The sequence below is a fragment of the Gymnodraco acuticeps genome, unplaced genomic scaffold, assembly GCF_902827175.1.
Source record: "Gymnodraco acuticeps unplaced genomic scaffold, fGymAcu1.1, whole genome shotgun sequence".
In the NCBI taxonomy this organism is placed as follows: Eukaryota; Metazoa; Chordata; class Actinopteri; order Perciformes; family Bathydraconidae; genus Gymnodraco; species Gymnodraco acuticeps.
The window spans coordinates 793,130-810,190 of NW_022991958.1; the positions used below are offsets into that span (position 1 = coordinate 793,130).

Sequence of the window (17,061 nt, forward strand, 5' to 3'; positions counted from 1 at the left end):
AACCTGAGTGCCTTGTTGGTACTTGGAATAATTATTTCCTTGGGTGCAATTCCCAAGGTGGCGTTGTCTGGCTTTTAGTTGAATAGGATTTCCAACAAACACCCCCCACGTGCCGCCACATTAGGTAACATTTTATGTTATCCAGTGACAGTGGGCCAATTTTTATTTTATATTTATAATCCCTGAACATCAACAAGGATTTTTGCAGCACTTTATATTAACCTTGCGCATGTTTTATCATGTCGGTGAAGATGTTTCTTCATTTGCATGTGTTTGGGTTTTTATATATTAGTTCTCTATCTGTGTTTTTTATTTTTGTTTTACTTTTGTGTTTGCACCATGACATCAAGTACAATTCCTCGTACGTGTCAACCTACCTGGTAATAAACCTGATTCTTATTTGCATCGTATTTGAAACTGCACCATGTTTCTCCTAATGCAAGTGTTTTTAGCGTTTTTTCCCATCGGCCACTGTAGTCTATGAAAAACAATCGTTGATAGATGAAATGAAATAAATGAGCTGCGAAAAATTTAATAATATTAATTGGCGATTTATTCAGGTCATAATTACACATTGTCTGAATTAAATATTGCCCCTAACATTTTGCACAAACAACTGGCACGGCAGTGCAAAACAATACAGCAGGTGGACAGATAAACGTGCTTTGATACAGATCATTTTCATCTTGTATTTGTACCACGGACCAATAAGAACACATGCTTTATGAGTACCATCAGACAGTCCGAAAAAGAAGCTTGGAATATTAACAAATGTTCATATAAAAAAACTCTGTAAATAAAGCACAGCCTTAGGATAAACATTAGTGCATAAACTACATGCAGTCAAAAAAAGGACTAAACTCTGTATGCAGTAGTCTACCACGGTTTAAAAGTACATGATGTCAGTGCTGTGACATGCCACATATCGGAAAGGGTAGCAAAATATTGGTCAGATTACAATGGCAAAACTACACAAACAAATACTAAAATTAAGACATTTTATCCTGCATTATAGTAAAAATTCCATTTTCTTCAGTAAAGACATGGGACAAGCCTCGCTGATTAAAACTTTAAAACAAAATATTACATAACACCATGCCATCCTTTTCTAAATATTGCTAGTGGATGGATGTGCTGATCCTTTACTAACCTGTCAAGTGATGTATTGCTACTGTATGTGCAAGTGAAGTTAAAAAAAACTAAAATAAAAAATGAGAGTAGATCACAGTCATAAACCGCTTTATAAAAACTCTTCAACTAAATACGTTGTGGCAATTATCTAACGTTTGGTGCTGTCCTTCAGCTTCAAGACAATATTTTCTCAATGGTTAAAAATGTTTATCTTGCACAACCTCAGGACGCAGAAGTGATTTCTCAGTCAGAGGAGCGCTGTGAGACTTTGAAATCATTATGCGAGATTTCTGCAAGATATGAAATTTAAAAAAAAATCTGGACTGTATTGCAAACAAGTCTCTCGCGGTGTCTCTCACACTCAGTTCCAAGTCAGCCAGTTCTTAAAGTTTGAGCCTAAAAAAGACTTCACTGCTCTCTGGGGGGGACTGGGGCTGTCTAGGGGACGGGGTTCTGAGGGGGGCGAGCTGACTCAGCAGGTCCAGGCTGGTGCAGGGACTTTGGGCCACGCAGCACGCGCCTTCAGGATTCCCCCGCTCCTCGATGGGGTTTGTGAGACTTCCACAGCCCAGGTTGAAGCTGGCACTCCTGCCCTGGGCCAGGCCCTGGAGCCTCTGCCGCTCCTGGGCCTTCTTGGCCCTGTTTGCGATATAGCGCACCCTACTTTGGCTCCTGGAGGAGGTCCTTCTCATCAGGGTCTCATCCACAAAGTCCTCCTGTGACTCTCTGGGTCTGGTTTCTGGGGCAAAGTCGCTAGCGGTCAGGGGCTCCACATCCGTCAGCTTCCGGAGCTGCTCTGTGAGGTCGCTGGTGGGCCGGGACTTCTGCGGACTCCCCCTGCGGAACTGGTCTCTGAGGGGCCTGACGATGAAGCTACGGCTGATACTGCGGTACTTACTGTCAAAGTTACAGGAAATGTCATCGGAGGTCAGATCCCCGAGGCTTTTGGACATGGAAGCTGTAGCTATGGGGGTTTTAGCCGGAGGGGACGGCCTGCTGGGTGATGACTGCTTGAGCCCCTCCATGTAGAGCCGGCTCCAGGTGTGCCTCCTCTGGGTCAGTCTGTTCGGAGAGTCCACAGAAGCCTCCTCGGGAGGCTGAAGGGGGCGGGGCTTAAGCTCATCTCTCGGGCACTCGCTTTGCTGGAGATTGGGGTTGGACTTGCTCTTGCTGACTTGCGGGGTATCGTAGGAGACCAGCGCTGAGTGGCGGTAGTTGATCCAGTTTGGGTCACAGGGGCTGCTGGCTGTGGGGGGGCTGCTGAGGTTCTTCCTGGCCAGGTTAGGCAGGGACAGGTCGATGACGGTGTCACTGGAGGAGATGCTGGAGGAGGAGGACATGCTGTCTCGGTGACTGGCCGGGTCCAACTTGCTCCACAGGCGGTCGTTCATGGTGGCGTCGGTGCAGACCTGCGGTACTGCCGACTGCTCCGTGGAGGCTACAGCCACCAGGACATGGCCCTCACTTTTGGTTCTTCTTACGGGAGAGTGGGACGGCATGGAGCTAAAGAGGGCTCTCCTGGCTGGGGCTTTCTCAGGCGCGGGGGGTCGTGGAGGTTCTGTTACAGCGGCAGGCTTCACCCTGTGGTCAGACTTCACCTCCGCTGCTTCACGTTTCTTTTCTGTCAGGTTTTCTTTCTGGTTTGGTGAGCGCTCCATGAGAGAATCAGCGCCTCTGTTGTTCGGGACGACTTGTGATGGTTCAGTCTTCTCAGGAGTCAGAGGGAGCAACGTGGTTCTGGAATTGGTAGTTGGTTTCTTAGGGTCTCCGCTCACCCTGGTAGGAGAGTATACCGCACCGTTAGAAGGAGCGGCCAATAGGTGGTCTGCGTTTATTGCTGTGGATTGCAGTGGAGAGGATGAGGAGTGATGCAAAGACAGGCTGTCTTCTGGAGTGGAGACAGAACGGATGACTCGAGTGGTTCTGGCTGCGTCAGAGTGTAGTGAAAGAGGAGCTGGTTTCTGCACTGTGGAACAATCTGAGGAGAGACGGAGCACAAAGAACAATATTACTATCTGCAGGGGTGGAACAAGTACTCATCTCTTACTTAGGTAAAGCAGCAACACTAAATATAAAGAAATACTCTGTTATAAGTAAGCGTCTTGCATTCAAAATCTTACTTAAGTTCAATTGGCATAAACCCATTTCAGAATCAAACATATCAAAATATTATTATTGATGCATTATTTTGTTTTTTATCACAGCAGGTAAACACGCTACATAACACACTGCAGGAAAGGGAAACAAAGCCTAATAGGGCACCTTTAAATGTTACACATAATTAGAGCTTTAATACAAAATCCAGACCATCAGGAAGTAGGTTTGTAAACTTTGATAGATGGTTCTTTTTTTCTCTCTTTTCTCATGTGTTTCTTAACTAATCAATCTAAATGTATTTTGTTTTTGACCATGTTCCTGGATCTCACCATTTAATAGAAAAACACAAAACAGTGTACAGGCCACGACACAGACAAGTGATTCTAGTGATTCTGTGCACGACACAAAGCTTCATGAATAATGTTTTCCCCTCCCCACAGTGAGTGTCCCAGCACCGTTATACAAGTATGTAAACACACACAGCTGGCTTTTGGTGAAAGTTCAACAATGTGTGAAAATGTAGATTCATTGTAAATCCCTGTCACCCCCCACAGGTGTGACACATGGGAAATGAAGCATTTTGGTGAGAAAGAGATGGGGAAGTGAAGGTAGCATGCGTTCAGCGGTTTACCTGGCTCTGGTCATCCCTTCAATTCTGCACTAGTGACAGAGAGAGCGTGCAGACGGGACAGAGAGGAAAAAGGATTTTAGCAAAACTGGAAAAAACAGAGAGAATGGAGGCAAGGACAGAGAAGCATCTGAACAAGAGAAGTTAACACATATTGATCTGCAAATCAACACCAGAACAAACATCACAGCTTTGTTCTACAGTGAAGATAAAGTAGAGGTTCATCATGACATTTTGACTATCTGTCTGCATTATATTACAAACAGATGTCAGAACACATGATCTATTGAAAGAGGCCAGAACAATTCCAAAGATACTTGTTTTTCCCCACTAGATTCATCACAAGATAAATCAAGAGACGCTGGTCTGCGACGTCATCCCCTCTATCTCATACTTTTGATGTTGTCACTCTCCAATGAAGGCTAATCCGGCCCAAAAAAACTAAAAACTAAACTCTATTCTTTATGGGAGGTTGGGTTCAATAAGGTCGCCCACCAATCCAAAGGTTGTTGTTTTGATCCATAGAAGTCAACAAGTCATGTCCTTGGGGAAGATACTTTACCCCAAGTTGCTCCCGATGGCCATCAGTGTGTGAGTGTGTGTCTATGTGTGTGTTAGTTAGTGTTAGTTGTTTGGGCGGTGGTGGCGAAGTCCATAGGGACTTGGCTTGGCAACTGGAAGGTCACCAGTTCAAGTCCCAGAAAGACTTGTGTGTGTGCTACCGAGGTGTCCCTGAGCAAGGCACCGTTCCCTACACTGCTCCCCGGGCGCCGTACATAATGGCAGCCCACTGCTCCTAACACTAGGATGGGTCAAATGCAGAGAAACCGTTTCGTTACATAGTACCTGTACTACGTAATGACAATAAGTTGAATCTTCTTCTTCTTCTTCTAGTGTCCTGAGCAGGTGCACAGTCTATGGCAGCCTCTGAATGCTGACTTGTACATGAATAAGCGCTTTGAAGGGTTGTTAAGACTGGAGGAAATCACTTTATAAATACAGACCATTTGAGGATGTCGTTTATAAGACTGCATGATCTTGAAAGCTATGAATCTAAATTCTTCATATAGAGATTAAATACAGGACAGTGCAGCACAGCCCGATAGTTATATGTAAGTTATGAGAAGTCTATAGAGTACCTTGGTGACTAGCATATGGTTCAGCAGACAGTACACCAAACACTGTCAAAGTTATTCTATGTTAGATACATATAATTGAATTGTTCTGCATTTACTTGCTTATTGGTCACTAGCACGTTGTTTTGCACTATTTTGTATATATTTATATTTTTCCTTGCACTGTTTTTTATGTCTTAAATATATATTTTTGTTGCATTATTTTAGGCACTTTGGACTTTTGGATTGTATGTGCTGTATTTAGTTTTGAGCTGCCCAGGGCCTGCAGACGATATTTAGCAAACCGCTATAATCTGGTACAAAATATTTGTATCTCTTTGAGATTTATGTTCATGGTCCCCGACAACTAAACCAATAAACTGAACTAAACTACTTCTATTCATTTTAGGTTCAAAACGTACCACTTCTCTCATCTGTCATGCATGGACAGTGTCAGATACAGTAGTTTAGGATATAGAGAAAGCATTTAGTAAGATTTCTAGAATCAATTATTTGAAATCGTTTTAAGGCTTAGGTGAAAATAATAGCTAGAACTGAACTCTAATTGGGAAAGAAACACATGGGAGATCAGATCGGTCCTTACGCTCTCAGGGACACGTGGGGATAACAAGGTGTACATTTAACGTAGAGGGATGATTCTGACAGCATTATGCTACCAGACCTTCAGGGTATTGGGATGTAAGGTCTACAGGAGACAACAGGTCCTCTACAGCCACCACTCAGCGTCTACTGGGTTTCTGCTAACTCTGCTAACGTATATCTTACCAGCGAAGAACATGGGAGTCTTATGGCGTAACTCTTCCATTTTCTGGGCGAACAGCGCGTTCATCTCGCGCTGCAGGGTGCCTACGGCCCTCTTGCGGCTGTCGAGGACAGAGCAGGGGGGCAGCATGAGGGGAGACTCCAAGCTGCTCAGACTGCTAAAGCTCCCGCAGCTACTACAGTCGCTGAGTGACAGACCTTCGTGCTGGTTAGCGAAAGGCGCCAACATTGAGGTGCTAACGGCGCCGTAGTTGGGGGGCGTGGCCTGCTGCAAACAGAGGTTGGTCCTGCAGTCTGGGGTGGCGGGGCTTGGGGGGCTCCTCCGGGGGGCACTGCAGGACCGGGGGCTCCGCTGCGGGGCGGCAGGCTGACGGCGGATGTGCTCAGCACCCAGAGTCTGCCTGAGTTTGGATCTAGGGAATGGAATAGGTCGGGGGAGAGACTTGGGCGAGTTCTGAAACTGGGCCTCTGTGTTTGCCCTGGGGAGGGAGGGGGTCTGCTGGGGCTCTGAGTGAGTAGCGGGGGGCTGGGACATGGTTACAGGATCTGTATGTCTCTTGATTGAGGAGGTGAGGCTCTCCTGTCTCTCCTATCTTCCTGCTTGGATCCCTGCCTGTCATTCGCCTTCCTCTCAGCCTCCGGACTCTCCTTGGAGCTGACCACACAGGTGATGCAGTTGGAGGAGATCCCCACCCTGCCTGTGCTATTCAGAGCCACGCGGGCAAACACCCCCTGCTTCATGTCCAGAGGGTCATTAACGTGAGGCCGACTGGCCCGCTTCAGAGGCTCCGTCATGGCTGTTCGCCGAGCAGAAACATGGCTCTTACCTTTACCCTTTTCGGGGTGGAAAGCCCCGTTGGTGTCAGGACGCTCCCAGGGGCCCTTGGCTGGGTGGGATGCCAGAGATTCCCTGTTCTGTGGGGGTGTGGGCTGGTGAGAGGCGCCGGCAGAGGCCTTGTCCCTGTCCTCAGACTCCCGGTCTTCACTAGCACCCTCTGAGCTGTAGTCTTTGGTGTCGATGGCGATCTCCGGGAAGCCCTTCTTGACTTTGGGTTGGCCTTTGGTGGGTGCGCTGGCGGTGCGGCGCAGGAGGTGGGCCCCGAACGGGTGCTTACGGCTGTGCTGAGCAGCAGCATGGCTGTCCAGGGAAGCCTGCTTTGGGTTTCTGTGAAACAGTCCTTTTATACCGGTGGCTGCTCTGGCCTGGCAAAAACATAAAACACATCATCATCGTCAGAAACACAATGGATCTTAATCAAACAAAAGGATTAAGGCAAAGGTCATACAGGGACAATAATTCATGTGGCACTAGCCCACACTGTATTATGCAATGATACATTTAAAAGTTATTGTGCATGCTTAAAAACATTAATATCCATTTACAGAATGATTCATCATTGTGTTTTACATGATCATTCAGCAGTCATTTGACCACATACACATCTGAATACAGCAGCTGTTATCCCAGTAGTTAATAGTTAATGAGTCAAACACATGCTTGAAGCTACTGTCAATGTTTAACACGAAGAGCAGCCCAGACTGCCAACAGCTGCTGTGTGTACACTTACAAAATAAATCACATTTTGATACTTTCCAGTTGTTCAAACTTACACCATCAGAATAATGAAGATCCTTATCACATAGAATATTTGAATTTCAAAAAATTGTGGCTTTAAGATGATGGGAAAAATACAGATAAGATTTATTTTTTGTAAAATCAATATAAAAAGAGGTTACTGAAAACGTATCAGCAGAATAACAGTGTGGTTATTTTCTGTGCCTTCAGGTGCTGCATGGTGATGTGGGACGTCACAAACACACGGCACGAGGGATGACAGTGATAAGGACACTCAGACAATGACATCAGTGACTGTGAAATCAAATGTCATTTGGGCGAGTTTAAAGAAATGCAAAATGGAGCTTCCATAGTTACCAAAATCTATTAACATGACTTGTTATGAAGCGTTTTAAACAGTGTGAAAGTAGTAGATCCAAAGAGTCTGAGAGTTGACCACTGTGGTGAAATGCTAACTGGACAACTTTTAACAGCAAAGCAACAATAAGACAATAGCAGAAAGAAAATAAGTATTGTGGGAAAGAATTAGAAGTGAAGGCTGAAGTGAACACGCGAGCCACATTCCAAACCGATCCCTACAAACTCTCACCTGTAGTCTGACTCTCAGCTGAATGAGGCTCCTTCTTTCAGGTGGGGGGTGTAAATACAGCAGCAAACTTTGGGACGAACTCACCTCTCTCCGGCAGAAACAGGAACTGCCTAACTTTTTGTAACCATGGTTTCGAATTAGCATTTCTTTAGTGGCGATTCTTTTAACTTTCAAAGCACTTCCAACGCTTTACCCAGCTCTCTTTATACATCCATGGTTAAGTCAGGACCTACGCAGACTTCCTGTTTGAGATAATAGACTTGTCTTAGCCAAAGATCAATAAGCTCAATGTTATTGCTCTACCTTAGTTCATCTAGTAGCTTACTGAGATAAGTCCAAACATGTTTTGCCTAGGGCTAAAATCTGCAATTTCAGAGCATATAGCATCCGATGATTTTAAGACTGACTGACAGGTGTTTAAATGATGAGCCACGCTGCTTTAGATACAAGGAGAAAAACCAGACATGATGCTTTCTTAATTTCCTCACACACATCAATCATCCAACCGGGATAATAGGGGTGTAGCTGAAAACCAAGCATCAACCAGCAGCAATGCTTTGAAAACAAGAATTTGATTGCATAAAAAACTGCTAATATTACACAACACGGCAATAATGTAATATAAATAAATACCAAAGAACTAACTGGGGTGCAGCTTGAATCCAAATATAATCTGAATTGGCCGTGTCAAGAAAACAAAGTGACCGAATTATGGCTGGCTCTTTAAAAGTAGTTTTTTAGGGGAGAAAAACCCTACAAAATGATGAAGAAAAACAAGGTCATAGCAAACAAGAGAGGACTGAATGTCCTCAAAGGCACTGGAACTGAATACCCCTGCAGTGCAGCGCGCTGAAAAACTCCTGAGCACACAGGAAAAAAAGCCAGAAACAACAGAGAGTAACAAAGTCCTCCAATCTGGAAGACGTCCTGACACACACCGCTCTCTCATCTATCCAACAATTGACTTTGGATCTACTTCGAAGGGGGGGTGTCAATGGAGAAGCAGGCAGGTCAAGCCTTCATAACTCATGTGAGGCATGAGTTGGCCATGTAGTTTTAAAACTTGCAGTTGGCTGCCAGGAGGGGGCTGTGTGTGTCTGTGTGTGTGTCTGTGTTGTTGTGGTGTTAGGGGGGGGGGGGGGAGCAGGTGGCTCATGCAAGATGCCGACTGGGTCTCACTACACCTGAGTTTTGAGCGGCAGCTTCAGGGCTCCTAAATATTTCCTGCCTCTAAATGGAGCGTTTGGAAAAAGAGGGGTCCACTGAAATCACAAACAGACACAGGAAGAGAGCGAAAATCAGAGGGGAGGATGAAAGAGAGAAAAGATTGGGGTGGGTGGGGGGGTCAAGAGAGAAATCACAACAGTAAGCACAGGGCAACTGCTGAGAAAGAGGAAGTTCAGAGTAAGGACAATATGAACAGCAGAGCAGTCATTTACAACATGGCAGCTGAGTGATTTTAAAATGAAGGGTCTAACTGAAATAAGAGCAATAATAGACACTCAATATGTCTGCCAGCGGACCACCCCCATTTCACTGAGAAGGTGACTCAGCTAAAATGTATGCATTGTCATATTGACAATGGACAGGGACAACATACAAAGTTGTAGAAATCTCAAAAAATGCTTTGTATGCTGATGATGTTAATATATGTATATGTAACCCTGCTGTATCAGTTCACCACCTCACACGAATATCACTCCAATTGAGTAACGACTGGAAGTTAGCATTGCAAGGGCTCCTTGCAACTCTAGAAGTAAAATGCTAAGGCTAAGCTAAAGGTGCATGGCTAATGTTATACGTGATGATGACATATAGTAGTTTATTTAGAAACTTAGCAACCACTGTTTTAAGACGTGAACATATCTTAGGCTTGTGTTAACCACATAACTTATTTCTGGCTTCTAACCAATAAACACGTTGACGACGAGACGAGGGACTTTTGATTCATTGAGGAAGGGGCCTTGTGCTTTTAATCAGATACATCCACGAAAGATCCAATATCTATGAACAACCTTGTTAATTAAAATATTCAAATACTGTTAATTTACAGGGTAGGAGAAACATCTGTGCCTTTTAGAAAATATTTGAGGGTCTAATCTGCTGTTGGGTTTCTGAAGCTTGAAATGACCTTTTAGAGAAGGATGTTTGTGTATGACATGTTAAAGGTGGGGTAGGTAAGTTTCAGAAACCGGCTCGAGATACACTTTTTGTTATATTCCATGGAATGCTCTTAACATCCCGATAGCAATGAATATCTGAAGTGCTTTGACAAAAAATCCATAAAAAAAGTCATCTGTGGAAGCCGTAATACTGTAAAAAGTACAACCAATCCGTTTAGCCGGCCCGGCTAAACGGATTGGATTGCCGCCTTGTCTGTCAGCCTTCCATCTCGTGCACGCACAAATGTATCTCGTGCCCTCATTGGGCGTGCAGTCATTGGGCGTGCATTGCAGCAGTACTTCAATGACTCGCCAGCAACAGGCGGCCACTTTCACCAGTCTGCTGACGTCATGTGCGCGTTCATGTGTGTTGGAGGAGGTGCTCTGTAAGGAAGTCTGAAGGAAGGGGCGGATTCTTTTCGGCTGTGTACTTTCAAATGTTAGTGCACTCGAGCCGGTTTCTGAAACTTACCTACCCCACCTTTAAGTCAATTATATAAATGTATCTATTTCGCTTTTTAACGAGAGCTCCTGAATGAAGTACATGAGATGCTAAGGGCAGACTTTGGTGCTTTGCGTTATGACACTGTGATAACAGACCCCATATGATGTTTGACAGATGTGCATGGAGAGAACTATGTAGGTTTTTTTTTTTTGCTGAGCTGTTGCATTTTAAATAGTGATCATTTATTTAGTACATTTGTTAAAAATAAAACTATAAAAACATTCAATTAAAAATAAAACAACTTTAAGTTTTGTCAATAAAAATGATTGGCCGATATATCGTTGGATATTCATAACTGTGTATTAAATCCATAAAAGTCCTACTTTACAATAATTCATATACTTCAATAACATTTTTGGATGAATTTCTCACACGTTTTCAGCTCCCTCCTGCAGTTGTACCTACCTTACCAGTGATGTCATTCACAGCTACGTGAACAAAGATGGAAGCCTCCTCCATACCTTCCAAGTACACATGGCGATAACCTGCACACACCAACACACACACCAGGGTTAGGAGTCAAACACAACAGGGCAGATATAAATGTTATATCAATCAGCAGTGAAAATACACATTTTTTTTAATAAAAAGTATTTAGATAGTCCGTAACGTAGCACTCTTATAGAACAGATCAGAAAAAACAAATCACTAGATAACAGGTCATTTTCAAACTGAAAGGTATTGTGTTCCAAAAGGCTTGGTACTGAGCTCACCGGTGGATAAGGCTTTACGCAGATGACCATTCATTCAAATTATTTAGTCCAGTGGTTCCCAACCTTTTTTCCCAAGAGCCCCCCCAAATGACTTCTGTTGGAAGTTGCGCCCCCGCAGCAGCAGCGGTAATTCAAGTTTCAAACTCTCAAAAAAGCTACAACTACTGTCACAAACTGGATGAATGTGAAGTATTTTGTTAAAGATCAAATGCAAAGCTTCCAAATATGCTACATTTTTATAGAAATGTTGTTTTTAAGACTGCCTGTATTAAAAAAAAAATTTAAATCGAGATAATACACCCGAAAAAAAGCTTTTTATTGATACAAAACTTGACCCAAAGCCGTCTGAATTTCTGACATGACCTCCCCAGCAGCCTCCGCGCGCGTGACGTCATACATGCCAAACAGTCTGGACCAAACATCCCGACTCGGCAGTCTCGGTCACAAGTTTTTTGACAAGAAAACTGAATTAACATGGGTTATTGTTGTGCTTTTTGTTGTACGAACGGTGCGGGATCTGGGAGAGTTTTTCATGTATTTCCCAAAGACCAAATCATCCGCAAAAAATGGATTTAGTTAGTGAATCGTGTTGGCTGGCAACCGACAAAATGGAGCAGGTTGTGTTCTGATCACTTCCCGTGTGATGCATACGAGGTTGATCCTGCTATCATCAAGTCTGTTGGTGCAGAAGCATTAATAGCACGTCGGAGGCTGAAACCCGGAGCCGTCCCCTCCATATTTCAGCACAAGAAACCACTGAAAGAACGAAAGAGCCGGGCGATGGAGAAACGACAAAGAATTGAGGTAAACAACTTTTGATTAGATTTCAAAGCGCACGGAGCACAGCAGATAACGCAGATAACGGAATTGCAGTTTTATTAAGTTTTATTGCTTATAGAGGTGGGCACCGTTAGATTATGTGTCTTTACGATCATAAACAATGTGTTGGATGTGGAGCTAGGATAAGTAATAAGGGAACTAGGAGTGATTATAGTATTTCCTCTTCGACATCAGAGGCTCGTAGAGATAGGGTTGGATGTCGACAACATACTCCAGATATTGGGTGGCCTCCGACTCAGAATCAGACATGATAAGCCGGGTGGAAATATGTTAGGCATTGAACAAATTCCCATCCACCTCGTCCTTGTGAGGTGAGTCCGCCTGGACTTTATTTTTCTAAATCTCTATAAAAAGGTCAAATTTCACTTGTTTTGCATCAATCTTGATACAGGGTACTTATTATATGTTATAGTTTGGATTCCTAAAGCTTTGAGTCTATAGTCTACTCAGAATCAGACATGATAGACGAAACTAGTTGTACTATCGGCGGAAGCCGCTGTGATTGATAAGCCAGGTGGAAATATGTTTGGCACATCTGACGTCACGCGCCGCCATCTTGCGGAGGAGCGGCGGAGAAAATAAATCGTCGGACTTGGTGTTGGGGGTTGAACAAAATTAATATTGCGCATTGCCAGACTCATATTATCTCCGATTTTAATACTGCAATATCTTAGATAGTGTTGTAGCTATATGATTTCGATTGTACTGGCAATTATACAAAAAGCTTTGCATTTGATCTTTAAAGGAGGATGAAAGCGTAATTAAGGAGCACTATTGGAGTGACTTTGATGGTTATTGGACTCAGGATTCATTCATTTGGATTCCCGCTGTATGAAGAAATGAAAGGACGGCGCAAGTGGAAACAATTCACAAAGGGATTAAACTGTTTAAAACACATGCTCAATGTAAGCCGGATTTTGCCGATGTGTTTATGTGGATTCAAAAGTTGTAAATAATCTACAAAATGGAGGAGACCGATCTGATCGGAGCAACTGTGACAAATAATCCAACTGAAAACGGCATGGACAATGACTATGTTTTAAAAATGCGCTTATCCAGACAAGCCTGGTTTGGACACTTCACGGCCAGAAGAAACATTTATATTAAAGAAAGAATTATAAATGTCTGTCTTTTTATGCCTTTAACAGAGCTAACTTGAATTTGTATTCAAATTAATTAATCAACTATTTTTTATATTTTATTGTAATGTAGAGACAAGGCTTTTAGTGATAATCATGTATTGCGTTACAATTATATGTACAAAAAAAAAATACAAAAAAATACAAAATTAGAAATATGATATTTGGCCTCAAATCATCTGAGGCCTGGCGCCCCCCCTGCGATCTTTGGCGCCCCCCAGGTTGGGAAACACTGATTTAGTCCTCTTTCCTTACTGTATGAATATAAAGAAAGAAAAACGTTCTCCTGATTGTTAATGCTAATTTCATAGTTCTACATAAACATGACTCAATTTATTTCAAAATAAAAGCACTCCATTGGTGTTTTTTCATGAGCTATTTAACTTGAATTGTATTTGATCAGTATGGGATACTGTGAGACCAGTCAATGAGACAGATGCTCTTCACCAAGGAGTATATACTGAAAAAACATGTTATAGAAATATGTTAGTGTATTTCATATTTAATTACTAGGTTTTTTATTTGGTGGATGCAGTGTGAACACAAACAACACTCAAATCTAGTTTCAGGGAAGATGGAACCCTTAAGCATGTCTTAATATATTCAATGTCGTCGTTTTTTTTAAACCTTTGGACAAAGCCAGGCCAGCTTTGTTACTTTGCCTCTAGTCTTCATGCTAAGCTAGGCTAACCATGTCCCTGCTCCAGGTTTTGACTTAACCGATTCCTCTTCTCATCAAACTGAAGGATTTTCCAAAACTATTCCGTTTATAAACTCGTACTATTGTAACATCGATTAAACATAACTGTATGGGATCAAGCAGCATCTTTAAATCCTAATAAAGCATGGCAACAGTGCTCTAGGCATGATTTTCAATGAACCTCCACCATAGCCTCTTCATTCTCTGACTCAGAGCAAAAACACAATTTCTATGTCTAGAACATGAGAAACAAAATGCATTAAGAAGCTTCTTGTAAGTGACCACAAACTGTTGGAGGAGGGGCATGTGAGGTGGGGGTGCCCCTCAGCTCCCTCTTACCTGGAATCATGCTGTTGAAGGCGATGGTGCGCTGGCCGATGAAGTCCTGGCCGATGGGGTCATGATCCCACACGAGGAAACGCACCAGGGTGAGCTCCGGCATGTGGACGGTGAACACGATCGTCTCCTCCCACATCGGGTTGAAGCCTGAGGGACCGGTCCCGAGAGAGACAGGGGGGGATGGAGGAGGGGAGAGAGGGGAGAGAGGGGAATCGCAGGAGAATAATCAAGACGGATATTCAAAGAGCGTGACGAGTAACAAGAAGAGAAGAGAAGTCAGTAGATAAAACAGAGAGGGAGTGAAAGAAAAGAAGAGGACAAAGAGTGGACAGTCCAGTAGAGTCAGCAAACTCTGCTCTCATCAATTATTCAGGGTGTGTGTATGTGTGTGTGTGCGAGGAGACTGATAGGTGCTGCCTGTGCACCTCCTCTCGTGCTGAGCTCATCAATTATAGATCAGAACCCATAACACACACACACACAACACACTGTACAACACACACCTACAGCTCCTAAAGTATATCATATATATCAGGATACAGCCATTGTGTATTTTATTATGTGAAGCACTAAATGGTTTTAGACAAATATCGACTTTGAAGCATCAGGATCACTGTAACCAGAATTGATAATGAACTATATTTAATTGGTGGTTTGAGTTGGATTCAATTTGTTTAAATGATGGTATTTAGTACAGAAGCAGATGATTTCTGATCCACTTGAGTGTAATCACTCTTGGATGCAGCCCCTCATATCTCTGAATGCTACTGCATGACTCTACACCTTCTCAACACAATATTATATGTGTGTTTGCAATGCTAACCTCCGGGTCGGCCTACAAATATTCTTCTCTGCAACTCCAAGTCAATATTTCTCCACCAAAACAGGTCTTTTTATGGCAACGGGCCGACTTCTCTGCAGAATGTGAAGGCAGGCGACCCCGAGTGATTTCCCCCCCACTCACCGTTATCATCCACCACTCTGGTCTGCTCCTTGCAGCAGTCCACTGGCAGGCCGATGATCTCCACCTCCACGAAGGGATCAATGATCTGACAGACGGACGTTGCAGTGTTCAGTTACTGCTTCAACAACCATGTGATTCGATGTAAAGACTTTTCAATGATCCCACTCCACTTCTTTTTGGTGAGGTTGAAAACTACCACTCAGTCATGTTGACACTTAGCAATGTCTCCATCTTTTGCTGCCAATAAAGAAGCATCTCACCGGGTCAAACTAGGCAATTTGATTAATATGCATTAAGTGTTATTTCTTTAACATAACTATGTTTCTTAGTGTACAAGCAAAATGTATTGTAACATGTATTCCAATATATACAGCTCTGGAAAAAATCTCTCTTAAATCTTAATCTCTACATGTATGGCAGCCATTCCATTCTAGTGACTGTAGAATTCCAACACAAAGAAATGTTGTGAGTAGTTTATAAAATATATTTATAATTTTTGTATTAGGAAAACCTCCTGCACTTTATGAAATCTCTGCGGCACCAGTGGCCTGTACTACGAAGCAGGATTTGCTATGTACAATTCATTCATGAAGTATGTCGCTGCGCTGTCAGCACGCTTCTCCATGTTTGTGATTGGTCAAATGTTGCTAACCCCATCCCTTTCACGTGAACGCACTCTCAGCCGGACAGAGAAACCCTGGTTGATTTACTAAGTTGATAACCAGCTTCGTAGGACCGTTTAGCGAGATCGCCTTTGTTAGGGTTAGTTAAGCCGGGTAACTCAAACATATCCAGGGTCTGTTGAACTGGCTTCGTCGTACAGGGCACTGGAGGCAGTAACGTGTAACTCAGCAGAATCTGAGAAGAGCAGCACCAGCTGCAAAGAGCTGTGCCTTTTACTGTTTACTTCACTGCGTTTCCCTTCATTAGAACAGCTGAATAGAGATCGAGGCTGCTACGTTTAACCACACACACCTCTACACACATCGAACTACCAGAGTATTCCCCCTATAAAGTATATTGTGCGCAAGAGAAAGTATCTCGTGCGAACGAGAAAGCAGAGGTGGGAGTAAGTCCTACATGTGCAAGTCATGAGCAAGTCTCAAGTCTTGACCTACAAGTATCAAGCAAGTCCCAAGTCACTGTGGTGAGAGTCAAGCAAGTCAAGTCAAGTCATTGCTCAGGTCAAGCAAGTCAAGTCAAGTCATACAACATTCTGATGAATAAGCCCAGTTTCCGCATTTAAATCAGTTAAAAGACAGTGGTTATGAAAATGGATTCAACCCACACTATGATCTTCATACATACAGCTAATCATTTGAAATCTAATGTAGACCGATGACAATCATATTAGATTCCTATTAACCCCAGAACTGCAGACAATATAGCTAGGACTCAAAAAGTCTGTTCAAAAAGGCAGAACTCCAGGTAAGAAAATCATATATGGCAAATGCCATTACACATATTTAATTTAAATTTCTGTTAACACTAGAACCGCCAACAGCATCAGCACCTACATAGATATCATTTTCCAAATCATTTAATTTGTTCCTCTTCATAATTTCCTTATAAACTAAGTAGAACGATATAAAACTCACTTAATTGGGTTAATTTAGAAATTGCTTCAGTTTATCATCATAACAGATCAAAAAGTTCAGATGCATTTTACAATAAATCAAGGAATGGTGCACTTCTACAAACAAAAACAACATAATTAAAACATTTAAACAAACTACTAAAAAGTAGATGAACTAAATTATTCAAAAGTTTACAAGTAACT

General features: G+C 42.9%; 1 protein-coding gene across 1 annotated transcript in view; it reads right to left on the reverse strand.

Annotated features, from left to right (window-relative positions):
* Positions 1-530: 530 nt before the first annotated feature.
* The window catches only part of plch2a (phospholipase C, eta 2a), a 108,623-nt gene continuing 92,092 nt past the window's right edge, over positions 531-17,061 (reverse strand). Inside the window, 5 exon segments of the mRNA XM_034200708.1 lie at positions 531-3,109; positions 6,582-6,957; positions 10,992-11,071; positions 14,318-14,464; positions 15,282-15,366. Coding sequence (XP_034056599.1) covers positions 1,515-3,109; positions 6,582-6,957; positions 10,992-11,071; positions 14,318-14,464; positions 15,282-15,366 — 2,283 coding nt within the window. The 3' untranslated portion in view covers positions 531-1,514.